General features: G+C 37.0%; 1 protein-coding gene across 27 annotated transcripts in view; it reads right to left on the bottom strand.

Annotated features, from left to right (window-relative positions):
• The window catches only part of IMMP2L (inner mitochondrial membrane peptidase subunit 2), a 984,232-nt gene that overhangs the window by 701,940 nt on the left and 262,245 nt on the right, over positions 1-20,047 (bottom strand). For 3 of the 27 annotated variants that reach the window (XM_055590359.1, XM_055590372.1, XM_055590370.1), the window contains one exon: positions 7,833-8,894. The exons of 22 other annotated variants lie outside the window; for them this stretch is intronic. In XM_055590359.1, the coding sequence (XP_055446334.1) occupies positions 8,833-8,894 (62 nt within the window). In that variant the 3' untranslated portion in view covers positions 7,833-8,832. Of the gene's footprint in view, positions 1-7,832; positions 8,895-9,309; positions 9,440-20,047 lie in introns of those variants that run through there. 2 more of the 27 variants (XM_055590365.1, XM_055590356.1) reach the window with 2 other exon arrangements.

Here is a 20,047-nt window from a genome sequence, read left to right as displayed (position 1 = left end):
GAAGTACAAATGGCAACATGGAAAGAACCAAGTGAGGTTTACAGCAGAGCACCTTGTATGCCGAGAGGGGTGGGTCGCTGCAGCGGCTAAAGGTGTGAACTCCAGAGCCGGATGAGCAGTGCTGAAGCCCTGACCCCACACATGTGCGGTATGTACCCGTGGGGCATTGCCTTTGTGACAATAGGGATAAAAATATCTAACTCACAGGGTTATTGTAAAATTAAATAAATTCGTGTTTGAAAAAGATTAAAATGGTATCTGAAATATTAAAAGTGCTATGTGTTTGTTAACAATAAGTAAATACAATGAAACAAAAACAGCATAATCCTTTTTCAAGGATACATATATATCAAAATAAGCTGAAGGAGAGCAAATTATAAGGACAACCACTAAATACATGGATACTTACAGTGGAGTGTCAGGAATGCAGGCAATAGAAAAAAGTAATTCAAATAAAATAGAGGCTATGCACTTAGCAATAACAAGAACTGCCATGAGCAAACAAATTCTATACACTTAAAGGAAAAAAGGGGAACAAGTACAATCAAAAGGGAAAATTATTTGGACCATACTTGATTAAAGGAACAGTCTACAGATTTCCATTGTTTGTCCTGAATTACCAGAGCCATAAACATCAGGTCTCTAATAATGATAGTGAGACTTTATCAAGAGGATGAGAGACAAAGAAGAAATAGAAGGCATCAGGCTAGTGTACAATTCAATACAAACACACACATACACACCCGAGTGCCAAGTAAGTTTGAAAGAGTTTCCATCATGTTCAATAAGTGAAATGTTCTAACAAGTTTTGAATCATTTCCTTATTAAGTTTAGAGCATCTTTATTCATAATTGCCAAAGCTTGGAAGCAAGCAAGGTATCTTTCAATAGATAAGTGGGGAAATAATCTGTACGTCCATACAATGGAATACGAACTATCAAGCCATGAAAAGATATGGAGGAAACCCATATGCATATTAGTAAGTGAAAGAAACCAATTTGAAAAGCTACATATTTTATGATATCAACTGTATAACATTTTGGAAAAGGTTAAACTATGAAGATGTAAAACAGTAAGTATTTGTGAGTAGTTGTGGGGAGAGAGAAATGAATAAGCATAGCAAAGAGATTGTAGGGCAGAGAAACTGTTCTGTATGATACTGTAGTGGTGGAAACATATCATCATACATTTGTCAAAATCCATAGAATCTAAAACTCCAACACCAAACTGTAAGGTAAACTGTGGACTTGTGTGATAACAATGTGTCAGGGTGGCTTCATTGATTGTAACATGTACCACTCTGGGAGGGGATGTTAACAACAGGGGAGGCTTTGGGGGCCAGGGAAGGGAAGGAGAAAATGTGTCCGTGTTCTCTCTTCTTTCTGCTCAATTTTGTTGTGAATCTAAACCTGTACTGGAAAATAAAGTCTATTAAAAAAAAAATAGGTGGACATATTGGTGTGGGTCTATTTACAGGTTCTCAGCTCTGCCCAATGATCATTTTCTATATTTATATATTTCACCACAAAATTGAAAGCTATATGCAGACAACTGTCTACAGTGCTGATACGCAGCAGTAACCCTTAAGTAGTTGTCAATCTTATTTAATAACAATCACTGTATACGTACTATGTGCTAAGCATTCTGAACTCCACATCAAATAAATAATCTTCAAAATGCAACAGAGAATTAAGTGGCCAATATAAAATCAAGAGTCTGGCAAGTCCAGGAAAAACAGAAACGTACTATCAGTGGGGTTTCACCAGAATATTCTTTAAAAGCGCAGCTGAAGCAAAGAAAAATGAAATGTATGCTTCTATTACTGTAAAAAGACAAAATAAAGTGGTTCTCATGAAAAAGCATAAAACTTATAAAGTAAGTTTACTGTGGTTTCTGATCATAAGCAGCAGGCACTCAAAAGAGGAACTCCAAATTTGAATCAGATGCTGTTATTGTTTTTAAATAGATTCCTACAACTACCATGCAAAAAGACTTGCATGAGTTGTGTTTACACACAGGATTTTACTGCCAGCCGGGGCCCATATTCAAGCGAAGTGGCAACAAAAGGATGAAGAGCAATCTGCAGGTATGAATAAGCAGTTCCTGCATCCTTGCTGACAAAATTACAGTAACTACAAGCTATGAAAGGACCTCAACAGGTGTTCAGGTATCTGAAATAAAAGCTGAATGGACCCTGGAAAAAACAGTAAAGTGTACTTTGAAGAGTAAAATAGTAAGTTATGTGTAGATACATATATATGTGCATCTTAAGTATTCTTAGATGGTGGTCTCAGCTGAGAGAGTGACACAGGTCCCCCAAGATCAGGTCCTAGACATATAAAGTCAAATTGAAGGTATCACAACCTAAAGAAGGCATGAGTAACATCCTGCATGCAAAGCCCAGGGGGATTAATGTACAGCTGTGCAGAGCTCCAGCATCCTGTTTGCATATAGCATCACCTGAAAGCCTTCCTAAAAGTACAAGACAAATATCCTGTTTCTGAGCAGTTAAATCAGAAGAGCAGTTAAATCATAATAATAAATATCCTGTTTCTGAGCAGTTAAATCAGAATAATGGGCCATACGTTCTCTAGTGATCAGCTGAAATAATGGGGTTTTAATTAAACTTATTTTGAAACAACTGTAGATTCACATGCAGTTGTAAGAAATAATACAGATAGATGCCATGTACCCTCTGTCCAGTTTCTCTCCGTGGTAATATCTTGCAGAAGTAAAAGTATTAGTCGCTCGGTTGTGTTTGCCTCTTTGTGACTCACTGGACTACAGCCCTCCAGGCTCCTCTGTCCATGGAATTCTCCAGGCAAGGATGCTGGAGTGGGTTGTCATTTCCTCTTCCAGGGGTCGAACGCAAGTCTCCTGCACTACAGGTAGATACTTAACCATCTGAGTCACCAGGGAAGCACTTACAAAACTGTAGCTCAAATTCACAACCAAGAAGCTCACAGTGATACAGACAAGATATAGCAAGATTCCATTGCTACATGGATCCCTCCTGTTATCCATTCATAGGCATAATCTCCTCCTTCCTCTTCCTACCCCTAATCCCTGGTACTAACCCCTGGCAACCATTAATGTTCTCCACGTCCTAACTGTCTTTTCAAGCCTGTTCTAGAAATGGAATCATTTGATATATGGCCTTTGGGATTGGTTTCTTTCACTCAGAATAACTGCCTCAAGACTCAGCCCAGGTGTTTCATGTATCATTCATTTTTGGTGCTGAATAGGATTCCATGGTACACGTGTGTCACCATTTAACACTTCACCTTTGAGGGACACCTGGACTATTTCCAGTTTGGGCTGGGACATTCATGTACTGGTTTCTGTATGAACATAAGTTGTCATTTTCCCTGGGATAAATGTCTAAGAGTGCTTTTTCTGGGTCATACAGTAACTGCTGTTTAGAGTCATAAGAAACACTGCACTGTTTCCAGAGTGGCTGTAACAGTTTATATCCTCCCCAGCAACGTGTGAGGGAGGCAGTTTCCTCACATCCTCAGTGGTATTTGGTGTTCTTTTGTACTTCAGTCATTGTGACAGTGGGCAGTATTAACTTACTGTGGTTTTATCAATAATTTACTTTTCCCTAATAGAAAATGATGCCATTAGAGAAAAGCACCTCTTTTCAAGTATTTATTTGCTTTGTGATGAAATGTTTCTTCAAGTTTTTTGCCCATTTCCTAATTGACTGCTTGCTTTATAAGCTACATTTTGAGTTATTTACATATTTTAGACACTAGGTTTTTTTGTCAGGTAAGTCTCTTGTAAATATTTTCTTCCAATTCTGTAACTTATCTTTTCATTCTCTTACACAGGTCTTTCACAGAACAAATGAGATCAAATTTATTGACTTTTCCTTCTGTGGATTGTGCTTTTGGTAATATAGTCTATTTACCTAGCCCTAGATCCTAAAAATCTCATCCTGTTAATTCATTTTTTCTAAAACTCTTTTATGTTTTGCATTTAAGTGCAAATGATTATTTTGGAGTTAATTTTATTTATGTTAAGAGTTTCACATCAATTTCATTATTTTATCTGTGAATGCCCAGTTGCTCCATCACCATTTGCTGAAATGGTTATCCTTCCCCCATTGAATTGCTTTTGCCCTTTTGTTAAGTACAACTTGTCAAAATTCTCTGCAGGTCTTTTTCTTGGGTCCATATTCAGTACCACTTAGTTATGTGTCACTGTTCTGATTATAGTAAGCCTTAATGAAAATAGTTATAAAAAAAAATAGGTCATGCCAGTCGTGTACTTAAAAACCAAGTTTCCAAGAGCTCCCTGTTGCACAGAAAAATGATATCCTAAGTCCTTATCCAGACTCACAGAACCTTACAAAACCAGATCCCATACAGCTTTTCACTTTGTACCTTATATTGCTCATGCCCAGGCTGCTATTCATTTCCACCATCAGTCTGCTCTTGTTTTCTGAGTATATCTTAGAAACTTTACCAGAATGCTCTTCCCCAAATTTTCATAATATTTTTTTTGTCATCAGTTCTTAACTTATCATCTCCCTTAAAAGGCCATATGTACATATGTTCATTCAGTTCTGACAACATCCTAAAAGGTTTTATTATTGTCCTCATTTTATAAGTGAGAAAACTAAGGCACAGACACAGTGACTATCTAACCGAGGTTTTACCCTTCGCTTGAAAAGGCAGTGCAAGGATTCAGCTCAGGCTGTTTATGTGCTTAGTCATCATACTAAAAAACGAGGTGAATTACAAGACTGTTTTGTTTGTTTGTTTGTTTGTTTCTTGTTTGGCTTCTCTGATAGAGATTATGACAATTGCCGAAATCTTTATTACTTAGCACCTTTTATTTGATTACTTCTAGTTCTAGTTCCAAGGAAAAATATTGCTATCTCAGGAAAGGGTATGACACAGAACAAATTTTAAGAGAAGTTCTTCAGTGTGACTCACTTGTGAAATAATTACAGGGCTGCCACACCTCTAGCTTTTCACTCGACTCCAGTGACCTAAACCCCAGATAAAAGCATTCACTAAATTTCCCCCTCAAACTTAATTGGATCTTAACAACCTTAAGAGAGCTGACTATACTGTCTTCTAAAGATGCCCCTATATAAACATCAATTGGAAATCTGAAACAATTCAACTTTTGACACCAGTTTCAAAATTTGAGACCAGACATAAACTTTAAAAAGCCCAAATGCATTTCTAAGTAAACATTTTCTGTTTTGATTGCCTTGCTCTGCTCCTTACTAAGCATCCTCAAAGTACTGCTTTTTTTCCCTTAAGCAAACTATAGAAATCTGAAAAATTAAAACATTTACTATTTATAAGTTACTTCTGTAAATATTAGCAACTTCAAGTATGACTATGTCCTCAATCATTCCTTCAACAGAAATGACACAGATTCACAGCAAAGAATCTCTGGCTGAAAAAATCAAAAAGCTCAGCCTCGTAAAGCAAATCTATATGTACTTGCACACACTCACTGTTTGGAAGCAGCCAATATCTATTATTTATTTCTGCAATGTCTTTCCTTATCTCTAGAAAGTGCTTAGGGATTTCAATTCTATGATTGTGACTATGCAAAGTTAGGATACCATGTATTTTATTCTATAACACTCCTTTCTAATTTGGGGAAGAAATAACTTACGTTTGATTCCCCTATTCTTTACAACTATACCTGATTCCTTTGTCAGAAATAATAATGGCATAACAAAGGCAATCTTTCACATCTGGGTAGACAGTTTTTGAATATTAAGCTTCCCAAAGATATGGGCTTCTCAAATTTGAAAATTTTTTTTAAAAAAAGAAACACACACAATAAATCAATCTCAGCACCTTCCCAAGGGTTCTTCACAAATGGCTTTTGACGAAGCCTCATCATTTTCCATGCAATAAAAGAAAAAGGTGTAAGAGAAGGAACAGAGTTGAGGGAACACCTATAAAAACCACAATCTCCCCCAAAAGAGATTTAGTCAGAAGAGAATAAAACATTCTGTTGGATACTCTAATCAGCAACTATGTAAGAAAAAAAAAAAACAACTTAAAAGTTAACCTCAGACATTAATGGAAAGTTTATTGCATCAGGAAGAAAATGAATTCCCATACAGTATTAACTTCATACATTAAAATGAATTGAAGAAACTTATTATTCAAAAACAAAGAATGGCCTTTGGGAAACTCTGCTGCCTAAAAGGATTTAATGGTCAAAGCTTGTCTGGATATTATCATGAATTAAACTAATGAGAGGATGAAGATATTGTTAACAGGAGAGGAGCTCTCCTGAAATGCTAACCTTGCCATTTCTGTCATATGATGAGAAATCAATGACCAAATAAAATGTGCAGCTAAAGCTATTACAGAAAATAATGCCACAGCATTTATGCAGATAGCTTTTTCCAAAGCAAAAACATACTTGGGTGGTAGGGTAGAGAAAGAGAAAAACACTCTGGAGAAGAGAATGATAACCCACTCCAATATCCTTGCCTGGAGAATTCCATGGACAGAAGACATATTGTGTCACAAATGGGAATGAAATTAAGGCCCTGAGAATAAACTGGGAAAAGTCAAAAGGTAATGTTCAGTCATTTGCATATTGTGAGCCAAAATACATATACCTTTATATACATACACACACGCATATATATATACACACACACACATACATATGTGTGCATAGATGTATAAATTTTAAATTTATACTTTATTCAATATTTTAATTATAATAAATATAGGATATATGTATATTTTCAGAAAAAAAGATCAGGAAACAGGAGAACAAACTATCTGGCCATCAATATCCAAAATCAAAATAATGCACATGTAACTTTAAAAAGCATGAGAGAAGGACCATATAAAAAAGCTTAAACATGACCCTTCCTATTTTTCCAAAAAAAAAAAAAAGTAATCTAAGAACAATGATCTACATGACATCCATAAAAGGAAAGCCCCAGAAATCAGAGTTTGAAAGTATGACTAAGAGAGAGTCTTCTGTTGAGGAAGGTGGCTCCATATTGCAGATGTTGGCTGTAAAAGGAAGTAGAAGAGAAGAGCTCCATGGCAACTATAAGAATACAGAAAAAAAAAAATCGTTCTACTGTGGGAGGTTGTTTTCTTCGGTTGTGCTATGAAATGGGGTCTCCAGAGGGTGGCAAGGTGGGGGAGAAGGGGAGTGGAAAGTTGGTTATGGAAAAAAAAAAATCAGAGTATGATTAAATAAAGAAAAGGGACAGGTTATTGGAAAAGAATTGGTATTTTGGCAGCAACTTAGAACAGTATAAAGGAATTTCAGGTCTTTAAAAAACTCACTTCCTTAGGGTTAAACTAGAGTGACAAATTAATTTTAAAATTATTAAGTGCATGTTTATTAATTTATTCGGTGGGTATAGCTCATAAAGACTGATGAACTTGCAGACACTGAGGCATCAACTTTCAGGAAAAAGCTGAGAACTAGGTCCTTGAAACAACAGCCTCCTGAGACTGCCACTACCCTGGATGAGGTCTCCATTCCACTGGTGTCTACCTGCAGTGTTTTATACAAAAGGTACTTGAGAATTTATGAAGCAGCTTCTAGGGAAAAGTGGTAAAAGACAGACTAAGATAGGAAAGAGGATAGTAGATACCTTCTACAAGTATCAAAAATTTCAGGCATATAGATTGCTAAATATCATGAAGTATAATAAAAGAGTATGACAATTTTCACAGATTGATATTCTTGTTTAATTAATGAAACTGACTTAGATCAAAATGCGTGTGATGACTATCTTTTCTTTTTCTTCTTCATTTTATTTAACATTCCAAAGTTTTCCAAAGTGCATGTCTATAATTTGAATAAGAAACAATCATTTAAAAATTCTAGCACAGGTCTGACTTAACTGGCATTAGCATGAACACATTTTCAGAAGGATTTAAAATCTCATTTTTCTATAGGGAATCATATTGATGATACTGGGATGGAGTTTTTTCTTCTTTAATTCAGAGAAGAGGCTACAGGTGCTATAATGATGGGCTCTTCTGATAAAATAATGTGGCATAGCCAATCTCTGGAGTGTAACTCAATTACAGGGATGGCATATATGGACAAATACTACATTTAATCTTCAGCGTAACTAATGATTTGGAAAACCTGAAAGTGTTCTATTATTGATTCCTTTGATACTCCTAGAACTAATGCCTTTTCATAATTGACACAGGTTTTAAAAATATTTTTCCCTTTACTGTTTTAAAACTAGCATAAAAAATAGAACTTTTTCTTTTATTTCTCTCAGTCAAAATTACAGAGATTGCTATTCTTGCTACAGAGTATCCTTCAATTCGATGCCCCCAAACTTCCTTCTAAGCAAAAGGCCTGTTTCTGAAATACAGGCCTACTTTCAATGTTATAAAAAATCTAAGCAGAGGAAGCCAAATTTGGGCCTTACCAAATTCAAATCTTTTCCTTACAAAGAATAACATTACATCACCCATTCTTCGCCAGGAAAAATGTTCTTCCATATTTTTCACCTCTTTTTTTAAAAGGGTGCATTGGATTTTATATAATTTTGCTTCAACAATGTTGATTTTCAGTGATGAAAAGACATTTAAAATACCCATTGAGACAAGCAAATTTACAAAAAGAAAAGGTAAGTGCCCTAGGATCGCCCACAGGACTTGTTTCTGACAGTACTGCAGCGCTTCCACACTGAGCTGCGGTTTCTTTTGCATTATCTATCTTTCCCAGTTCAACATGAGAGCTGGGAGAAGGCAAAAAATATACTTCACTCATCTTTGTACCCAAACTAGCAAAGGGACTGAAATGTAGTTACAATCATTGATCTAAAATTTTCAGATGCAATTTCAGTTACTCCATCTTCAGAGACTCCATATGACTCCATCCTCCATATGACTCCATCTTCAGAGAATCTATCCGATCACAAATTGGTATTAATCTTCTACTTAAAATTCATTTAACATCTCTTCCACCAATTCACATGATGGCACATGGCCCCCTTTCCCTCTCTTCTACATGCTGAATTCCTACACATCCTTCAAAACCCAGGACTGTACCCTGTACACAATACACGTGTGTGCGTGTATGTGTGCATGGATGCATGCATGTTCCCCATTCTCTATGTACACATAGACAATGAAAACCCAAGGGTTATTCATCTCTGTGTTCCTACCAGAATATCTATCACATAATAGGCTTCTGAGAAATGCTTATTGAATGAAATGATAGCTGATATCTAGCAAGTTTGCTGTTCCTTGATCTTGATTAAAAATAGACCCAATTATTCTCAGTTGGGCCACCAGGTGGCGCTAGTGGTAAAGAACCTACCTGCCAATGCAGAAGATATAAGAGACATGGGTTCGATCCCTGGGTCAGAAAGACCCACTGAAGGATGGCAATGGCAACCCACTCCAGTACTCTTGCCTGCAGAATCCAATGGACAGAGGAGCCTGGAAGACTGTAGTTCATAGGGTCACACAGAGTCAGACTTGACTGAAGAGACTTAGCATGCATGCATTCTCAGTTGTTTGAAGTGATTTTGATGTGAATTTTGGGGAACTGGACAAAGCGCAGTTAACTGCCAAAGTCTGTTACTAATTTAGTTGTAAGGTGGCTCAGTAAGATCAGAATCTACAATCTCATGAAAGCAAATGGAAAGAAAAAGGCAAGCAAAACACAGTCTATCACCCTTTTGCTATAAGTCTTTCATGGTTAAGTGGAACTCACTATCAGCTGGCTATTTTTTTGGACCATGCTCTTAATCAGCAGTCTCTGATTTCATAGAACACAATTTTCCATGGACTGAGGGGAGGGAGAAATTTGGGATGATTTGAGTATATTTTATTGTGTACATTATTTCTATTATTATTGCATCAGCTCCACCTCAAGATTATCAGGCATTAGATCCTGGAGGCTGGGGAACCCCTGTGCTAAACAACAGTTACACTGGATGTTGACCGCTCCTATCTTTTATTTCAGGGAGTAATGATCAAAGCTCTGGACCAATTTACCCCATCAATTTGCTGATGTCTAACTTTTATCCCTCAGGCTGAATTAGTGAAAATGAAGCTAACAGGATTATGAGCCTGCTATCCTCAGCAAGATAGAAGGAAAAACTGTATGAGTTATCAGAATACATTAGCATTATACTTTCAGAACATATGTTTATGGAATTGATCACTCATTAGTAAAAGAGCTTTTCTGGTATTTAAAGAACTGATTAACTGTAAGAAGTATTTTTTTAAAACATTTTTCATTTAGTTCTTAGTTTATCATCTCAGTCCATTTTTCACATATGAATAAGATGGAAAACTCAAAAAAGGAAAAGAAATAGCATATACCCATCATCTTAAACTATGTTACAAAAACTTAATACATTATAATGTTTAACCCTAAAAAGTATTTTATTGATATATCTTACAATTTAAAGATTTTAATATTTTTAAACATTTGTTGATTTGTCTGAGAGCTATATCATATGTGTTACTATTTGGTGTTTTATTCTGATTTCATCAGCATTTACTTTTATTTTTGGTAACTGAGTTTTGATTTTTGGTTCCATTCTTTCTAAATTCACTTTAGTATTTTAATCCTTAATTTTACCCAAAACATGTTCATATATGCCATATTCTGTTTTAAAAAAAGAAAAAAACGCTTAGGAAAAGCTTTGATTATCTACCTCACAGAAAGTCAAAATATAGAAGGTCCCAGAGCAACACTCATGTTCTCAAATTATACACACTATATATAATACATAAAGTTTAACTCAGTATGAACATTACCATAAAATATAACTATACATATATTGTTTATTAAATTAAAAAATAACTATCAAGTCACAAGTCTCAAGTTTTACCCACTCTCATAATTTACACAGCTTACCTTTACTCTTTGACAAATTCATTTCTTACAGCTATTTCCTACATGTTCTCATTGCACTTCTAACTTCCTTTAAAAGCCCATAGCAGTACAAACTTTTATTGGTATATCAGTTCTTGGGACAGTGTTTCTAGCTGTTAGATCTAAATCTAGTAATAAGACAAATAAAGAGTCAAAGTATTAGTTGCTCATTTGTGTCTGACTCTTTGCAAACCACAGACTGCAGTCTGCCAGGCCCCTCTGCCCATGGAATTCTCCAGGCAAGAATACTGAAGTGGGTAGCCATTCCCTTCTCCAGGGGATTGTCCCAACCCAGGGATAGAACCTGGGTCTCTTGCACTGTAGGTGGATTCTTTACTTTCCGGCAAATAAGAAAGAGTACAACCAATCAAAATCAGATCTGATATCCAGAGACTCCAGAAGAAATATACAGAATATACTTGAATATTTTAAGCAATACCACACATGCTAAGAAACAGAAATGCGGACTGAGTTGTTTTACTAAGTAGAACAATTACACATCAACACAGACTTCTAAGTTGTAACTACATTCTCTATCTCTATTCTTTGTCTTTCCAGCCTCAGTTGTGATCACTATCTACATGATCATATGTTTAAGTCCGTAAATATGCAGCAAAGGGTTTCACATAAAAAGGCAGATAAAGATGTAGACATGGCACAGTGTCCTGCTTCACAAGATACTGTGATAAAATGGAACCATCGGAAAATACAAAACATTTCATGAAAAAATGGAAGTTACATAAAAAACAAGGGCAAACAAAATAAGGAAATCTTATGAGAAAGCTTCATTTGATATACATCATACAGATGTCAAAGGAAAGGAACTGATTTTTAGTGGTGGTATAGTAGTTGGGGGCTGGATCCAACAAGCAATGAGGATGAGCCAGTAGTGAAAAAAATAAAAATAAAAATAAAACAGTCATAGAAAATTCTTTTAAATTTCCATCTACATTATGCTATGTTAAGCTATGTTTTGAGTCATCATTTATATCTGTATACAAAGAGCCACAGTTTTTTCTAGACAGAAAAACATAAAATTGATAACACAAAAAGGGCGCCATTACAATTTTAAAACATTGGACTCTTCCTGGCCAATCTTATTTTAATGGTATCATCATACAAAAGCAAGAAAATTACGTGGAACAATTGAAAAAATATTCCTCTGTCATAAACTTTGAAATATAACATTATAATGAAAAAGAGTCTCAGGAGAGATTTTGGGGAAAAAGATGTATTCAGTAATAATTTAACTTGGCCTGAATTCATAAGAATATCCCTTAGTTTTGCAAATTGCCTCCAATTTGCCAAGAGCCATTCTTTTATGCTGGCTTAAAATAAGCAAAGATTACACAAGTACCATGTGCCATCCTAAATAAGGAAAGAGGAAAAAAACAAGTACAATATGGTATTTAAACAGCTGTGTGAAGATCACTGGTTAAAACAAGAATCATTTTTTCAGCTGAGCTTGTTATGCTTCATTTTGCTAAATATAAACTAGTGCATCATTAAATTAACCACTGATTTGTAGACCAAAGTCCAGAGCCCCACCTGCAAATAATCCAATAAACATAATAATTTTTCAAATGCTAGTTAAACTGTCATAATTTGGGACTGAAAATGAGGAGAAAGAAGGAAAAGATGCAGAAATTATTTTGTAACTATAATGAGCAAAATGCAATTGTTTTCATTTTTTGCAGTTTTATTTGCGTGAGCCAACAGTATACAACAAATAATACTTCTGTAAATACTCTAGTAAGGATTTCACACCAGTCAATTAGTGCAGATTACTGAAGAAACTCAATCTTTCGGAAACAAAAATTTTACATACTATGCAGTCAGTCTAGCGAGCATTGCAAGTACATGAGCTTGAACCAGTTGATAACATAGAGGAAAACAGAGAGTAAGTTTAAAGTAATTTTACTTCAAAAGGTCCATGAGGCACCATCTAATTTATTAGGGGAGTTAATTCACTATATGGTAATTCATTGACCAAAAAGTTAGTACTTATTCACATAGACTCATTTTAGTCTCCTCTTTCCATTATGTTAAAGGATTTTATTTCTCTGTAAAGTAAATGAAACATTGTAGTAAAATATGTGACTAAGCAAATACATTCAAAAGATAACAAATATTCATTTTTTTCGGAGCCATTATGTCATATAAACCTATTCAGAGCAGAAGTTCTTTAAGTAAGATTCATGTAGCCCTCCCTCATCCACCAAAAAGTTCAACAGAGGGAATTGGGGGAGGAGGGTCCGTGTTTTTGGATGGAAAAGAAACCATACGTTTATTTCCACTCACATCCAACTAAATGTTTACATTTCCCTCTGTTAAGAAGGCAGACAAAAAATGACAATAGTATTAGACTAACTGTGATCAATAGAAATCACAGATGAAATACTGTTATACTCACCACTAATTCCAAAACTGAAATACTTATTAATAATACTAATTTTTATTTATCACTACTACAGATACATTACTATACTGGAGATTTTAAAATATTTTGTTGACTATGGAGAAGGCAATGACACCCCACTCCAGTACTCTTGCCTGGAAAATCCCATGGACGGAGGAGCCTGGTAGGTGCAGTCCATGGGGTCGCTAAGAGTCGGACACGACTGAGCGATTTCCCTTTCACTTTTCAGTTTCCTGCATTGGAGAAGGAAATGACAACCCACTCCAGTGTTCTTGCCTGGAGAATCCCGGGGACGGGGAAGCCTGGTGGGCTGCCGTCTATGGGGTCGCACAGAGTCGGACACGACTGAAGTGACTTAGCATAGCATAGCATATTTCAACTTAATTGACTTGCATAATCCCATGCAAACTATTGGATTTGAAAACATTGTGACATCCACAGACTTCAGATTGCAAAGGAGTCTACTATGTCTCAAAAAAAAAAAAAAAAAAAACTGTTAACCACCTCTGATTTTTAATCTAACAAGTAAGAAAAAAGGGTAAGAAGGCAAGATATTCTGCACATTAAAATTATACTTTGTGTAAATTTTTGGTTTTGTTTAGTTTTGCTTTACTTTTTAATCCCAAGAAAACAATCATTCTAGCTGAAGCCCATCAAATAAATACTGCTTTAAGCATTAACAAACACCTTCCTCTTCCACCCCTCACTGGTTCTATGAAATGCTCTTTGGTTTAAAAGTTTACAGTAATAATGGGAAAAGTATGAATTTTTTGCCCTTACTTACTCATTTTAAAAATAACTTCAAGGTATACTAGATTATGATAGCAGATTGTTTATGACAGTATAGTGCTTTCTATGCCAGATGAATGTAAACAGCTTCCTGTAATCCTGGTTGGTTGATATAAGGAGGGGAAGGATTTGCAAAATCAATCGCTGTATACTGAGGACTAGACATTAGAATGACTAGTTCTCCAAAAAAGATCACATCTGGAACGGTAGTGGAGTTGGAAGCACAACCGGATTAAATTTACAATAAAACAACTTCCAAGGCCCATTCTGCTTCTGCACAAGCCAAGACGCTGAGTAAAATGAGGATGTGATTTTAAAAAATGTCTATTTTTGAATTTCTCACATATTTCATGATATGGCTCTAATCTCTACAATTCCTGCGACACAGTACTTTTTGATTACTCTGCTAGATGGGAGAACATTTCCAGGACTTTCACCTGGCCTCCTCCCGTAATATCCCTCATTCTATGGGTCAGAGACAATATAGCGTTCTGCAGGGCAAACGCTGAACAACTAGGACAGTGACCACGAGGTGGATGCACAGACTCCCTGGAACTCCAGTGAGATAAACTCAATCTGGAGAGGGAAGCAGGGAAATCAATTCATCATCCGTTCACCATTTTTCCAATGTCTCATTTTTCCAAGAACAATGGTAGTGTTTTGTTTCCCTCAAAAGATTAGCTTCAAGTAAGGGTTATGTCTACTAATCCTTAAAAGAGCTGAGGACATCCCTTTCCCATAATGTTCAATCAGTCTGGTAAATAACTGAGATCCCACTGGGAATAACCTGAGGGAAGATCTTCAGTATACATTTACAGCAACAGCTTATTCTCAGAGGGATCTGACTCTCCCATCTTATTTAAGGATTGTGGACTTGTGAACAGGCTTAGGTCTAGGAATTTAAGAGACCATGATGCTCCATGATGGTGAATGAATTCAGGTTTCTGGTCATGTGACCCAACAGTTTCTATGTCCCAAATGTGTACTTTAAGGGTTTAGCCACCTTAATGATAACAATCCTGGGGTCACAAAATTCTGATCGTCACTGTGGCTCTTCTGCCCATTACAGTAACTGTATCCACTTTTCCTCTGACAATTATACCTAGACACCAAGCCTCTGTCTCTAAAGGATTCCATGATTCCATTTAAATGAGAGCCCATTTCAGTGGACTTCCCTGGTAACTCAGACAGTAAAGAATCTGCCTGCAATGCAGGAGATCTGGATTCAATCGCTGGCTCAGAAAGATTCCCTGGAGAAGGGAATGGCAACCCACTCAGTACTCTTACCTGGAGAATTCCATGGACAGGGGAGCCTGGCAAGCTACAGTTCATGGGGGATGCAAAGAGTTGGACATTACTGGAGACTACTAACACTTTCATTTCTTTCCATTTCGATAGTGGCACATAACATTCCAAGGCTATGAGAGCATAGGGGAAAATTCCATAATTTTTCCAGGACTTGAGTGCTCCCTTCACTAACACATTTCCCAATGTCTCAACAAAGGAAGTACTTGTGGGTCACACAGGATACATCCACTCTTCTCCCTCGATTTTTTCCCTAGCAAAATAGAGGCCATTATACAGTCTTCAAGCTGCGAAAAATTAATCCCATCAGAGATACAGGAGGGGCTGGCTCCACAAAAAAGGATGGGTGAAACTGCAAGGTTTAAAACTCTCAGACTGACTCATCAGAGTTTATCTAAGTATATTCATGTCCATTCTCATGATCCCATGTCTACTTAATCAATTCTTATCTTACATCACTAAGCTTGGGAGGCTGTGAATTCAACTTAATGTGTAATACTACAAATCTCAGAGTCAAATTTGGGGTCTTACTTTCAGCTGCAGAAGAACTGCAACCATGAGGAAGACAATCTTAGTGGACCGACATGGAGCTCTGGTTCTCTCACCATACCTGAATTGAGAGTTTAAAGCCCTCAACTCATCATTTCCTTTCTAAAGTTTTTCTATGCAGTCAAAAGCAACCAACTCCCCTGAGAATCCTAGGAGACTTTTTCCCACCATAATAGTCAATTAAACCTTCCATTCGATTTCCCAAAGCTTTGATTTTAGAGAATACTTTCAGTAAGAAGGCTGATAATCTGAGTAACTAACAGGGCATGCCAGGGCACTTCTCCATTGAGAGTAAGACCCTACTATGTTTAACCCCAATCTGTTAAGTAAATTTTCATCTTTGAAATCTCTTTTCTGAGACCACTTATGATTACTATTCACTAGGATGGAAGTATTCTAGATATTTCAAACATAGAGCAGGGAATTGACTATATAGATGTTGAACAAGTTAGAAGAAAAAATGGGAGAAGGGGGCATAACCAAAGGCACACAACAAAAACTGGGGTGCCTATCAAAGTCAGGGCACTACTAACCTGGGCTGAGACCACAAGCCTGAGATCGTTGCTCAACTCCTGGAAACACTGCCACAGTGGCCTCTGGGACTGTTCTGTTCTTGTTCAATGGAACCCATATTACTCCACAGAAGCTGCATGTTGAAGTACCCCATCCAATACAAGGAAATGAACAGTTGCTTCTCTCCTCTCACCCTCCCGTTTTTCACCATTGCCTTCCTCTGACTGTACCTGACACAGAACCTGCTTTAGCAATGGGGTCTGGCATTCATGGTGCACGTGTTTTATATCTATGCAATGGAGTAGAATAGGGCAGGGATGGAGTTGAGAGATGATAGCCTAGCTGGCAGGAAACCAAACAGCAATGGTTAAAGTATGACCATTTTTATCCTTCATTAACCATATAAAAAGTAATCTGAATGGTGAATTGTACAGAAAAACAAGTAGCAAAGAGGAACTCAAAATGCTGGTTTCATTCTATCTTACCTTTCCTAATATTCAACAAGTATTTTCTGTGTTTAGCACTTGACATTGTGCTAAATATGCAAAATCAATGACAGGAGTTTTTACTCTACTCTGGGGAAAGAAACAAAATACTATATAATATGAACTAGTCAATTTGTACCAGGGATAAAGAAGAGAAACATGACTAATGGATGAGTCTAGAAAGGCTTTAGGAAAGAAGTGACTCTTGCAAGAAAATTAGAATTGGGGCAGAATACAGCAAGAATGGGGTATTCCAGGTCAGACAGTATGTACAGAGGTAGACAGACAAGACAAAGCAGGCCTGGAAAGTGGCAGAATTTTATGTGGTTGCAACAGCAAGTGAGGAGTTGAGGGAGTTGAAGGAGGTATGCTAGAAAAAAAGGCTGAACTGGTTGCAGCAAGCAAAGTATGAGTCTGTAGCTCCTACAGCTGGTCAGATGGTGTTTTATGGATTTAGACAGTAGTATTGTCAGATCTGTCTGATATGTCAAGGCTGTATATTGTCACCCTGCTTATTTAACTTCTATGCAAAGTATATCATGAGAAATGCTGGGCTGGGTGAAGCACAAACTGGAATCAAGACTGCCGGGAGAAATATCAATAACCTCAGACATGCAGATGACACCACTCTTATGGCAGAAGGTGAAGAACTAAAGAGCCTCTTGATGAAAGTGAAAGAGAAGAGTGAAAAAGTTGGCTTAAAACTCAACATTCAGAAAACTAAGATCATGGCATCTGGTCCCACCACTTCATGGCAAATAGATGGGGAAACAACGGCAGACTTTATTTTTGGGGGCTCCAAAATCACTGCAGATGGTGACTGCAGCCATGAAATTAAAAGATGCTTGCTCCTTGGAAGAAAAGTTATGGCCAACCTAGACAGCATATTAAAAAGCAGACATGTTACTTTGCCAACAAAGGTCCATCTAGTCGAAGCTATGGTTTTCCAGTAGTCATGTATGTGAGAGTTGGACTATAAAGAAAGTTGAGTACCAAAAAATTTATGCTTTTGAAATATGGTGTTGGAGAAGACTCTTGAGAGTCCCTTGTACTGCAAGGAGATACAACCAGTCCATCTGAAAGGAAATCAGTCCTGAATATTCATTGGAAGGACTGATGCTGAAGCTGAAACTCCAGAACTTTGGCCACCTGATGCAAAGAACTGACTCATTCACAAAGACCCTGATGTTGGGAAAGATTGAAGGTGAGAGGATAAGGGGATGACAGAGGATGAGATGGTGGGCTAGCATCACTGACTCAATGGACATGAGTTTGAGTCAACTCCGGGAGTTGGTGATGGACAGGGAGGCCTTGCGTGCTGCAGTCCATGGGGTAGCAGAGTCGGACATGACTGAGTGACTGAATTGAATGGAACTGAACTGATTGTCAGATCTGATTTGCATTCTAGAAAGATAACTGCCAGAGGAGTAGAGGATTGATGTGAGAAGATAACACTGAGGGGATGAAAGAGTAGTTAGCTGTTCAAGTGAAAGAAAACAGAACTAAAGGTTCAGTAAACTGAATTAATCCCCACTTGTCCTACATATGCGTAGCCTAAAAAAAGCTCAGCTCTTCTCTTCTTTCCTTTTGTAAGTTCCCCAGTTTCTAATCAATCTGTCAGTTAAGCTCATTTCAAAACTATTAATGTATTTTCACTGAGCACTTAAATAATTCTATTTCTCTGTTGAGATTAATAAAATCACCCTATAGACTCTTCCAAACAAAAGATGGAGACAGGTAGAATGTAAATGTAATGATTAACTAGTAAAAAGAATGTGAATTAGGCTGTGATGTATATTCTATCTTTTATTTACCTATTTTGTCACAATCCTCTTACAGCAAATCGAAGTCTTCAAAATGTTGCTCAGGTTATCATTTACATTTTGCCCTATTCTTTCATACATAATCACTAGACAAACTAGAAGTTGCCCAAAGCAAACCAAAAGGATTTTTAAGTACAGTGGCAAATCCCACCCACAGAAAAATTAGGAATCAATTGTTATTGCTTGAAAGGTAGCCATCCCTCAGCGCAGCACTGACTTTTTTATATCATAATAAAAGGCAATCATTTGTGACACTATCACAGCCTGTTTTATTCTACCAACCAGGAAAGTGGCCTTCTCCAATCGCAATTGATAGTTCTGCATGACACCTTATGTTAACTTCTTGCTATGGAAAATTTGGGCAGTTAGGCAGAGGGAAGTCCAAGCAACAGGGTAAGAAATAGAGAACTAGCCTTGACAAGTGACAGGAACACAGAACACGAGTATTTCCTTAGCATCTTGCTTCTATTTGTATTACAGTACTTAAAATACTTGACCAAACATTTATCTGACTTCTCCACTAGCCTGTGAGAGTCCTTGATGGCAGAAACAATTATAATTCATTCTTCATCGCACAAAGCACAGGACAGACACACAATAAACATTCAATAAATGCTTAAAGAAGAGAAGTGGAAAGAAGTAGTGAAAAAGGACACATACTGAAAGATAAAATAGGAAAAGGTCAAAGACAACATATGCCTACTCCTCTGCATTGCCTAGGACAATCTGATCTCTAACTAGTCCTTTCCAGGTTTATCACTCATAAATAAATATTGCTTTTCATTTCAAGTATCAAAGATTAATTTAAGTTTTTTTCAGTGGGATTCTGGACATAATGCATTCCTTTAAAAAAAAAAAGACTTTGATTTTTAAAGTATTTCTGAGGCTCTTAGGTTTCTTAAAAATTTACATAGACATTTTTGGTGGGCAGGGAATGTTGTCAGATTAGTACATAATGCAGTTTACTCCCCCAAATAAATCCAACCCCGGCTTCAGAGTTAAGCTCTGTTTAATCTAATCCAGCGGCTTCCCTGGTAGCTTAGCGGTAAAGAAAGCACCTGCCAATGCAGGAGACATGGTTTTGATTCCTGGATCAGGAAGATCCTCTGGGGAGGGCTGGCAACCCACTCCAGTATTCTTGCCTAGAGAATCCCATGGACAGAGGAGCCTAGTGAGCTCCAGTTCACCAGGTCTTTCCTGCAAAGTGTTGGACACGACTGAGCACACATGCACACCAGGCACGTGATTTAAACATCATGGTAATACCTCCTTACCACCAGCTA

The sequence above is a fragment of the Bubalus kerabau genome, chromosome 8 (assembly GCF_029407905.1).
Source record: "Bubalus kerabau isolate K-KA32 ecotype Philippines breed swamp buffalo chromosome 8, PCC_UOA_SB_1v2, whole genome shotgun sequence".
Classification (NCBI taxonomy): domain Eukaryota; kingdom Metazoa; phylum Chordata; class Mammalia; order Artiodactyla; family Bovidae; genus Bubalus; species Bubalus kerabau.
Note: the sequence above shows the minus strand (reverse complement) of the source record. Positions and strands in the feature narration are given on the sequence as shown.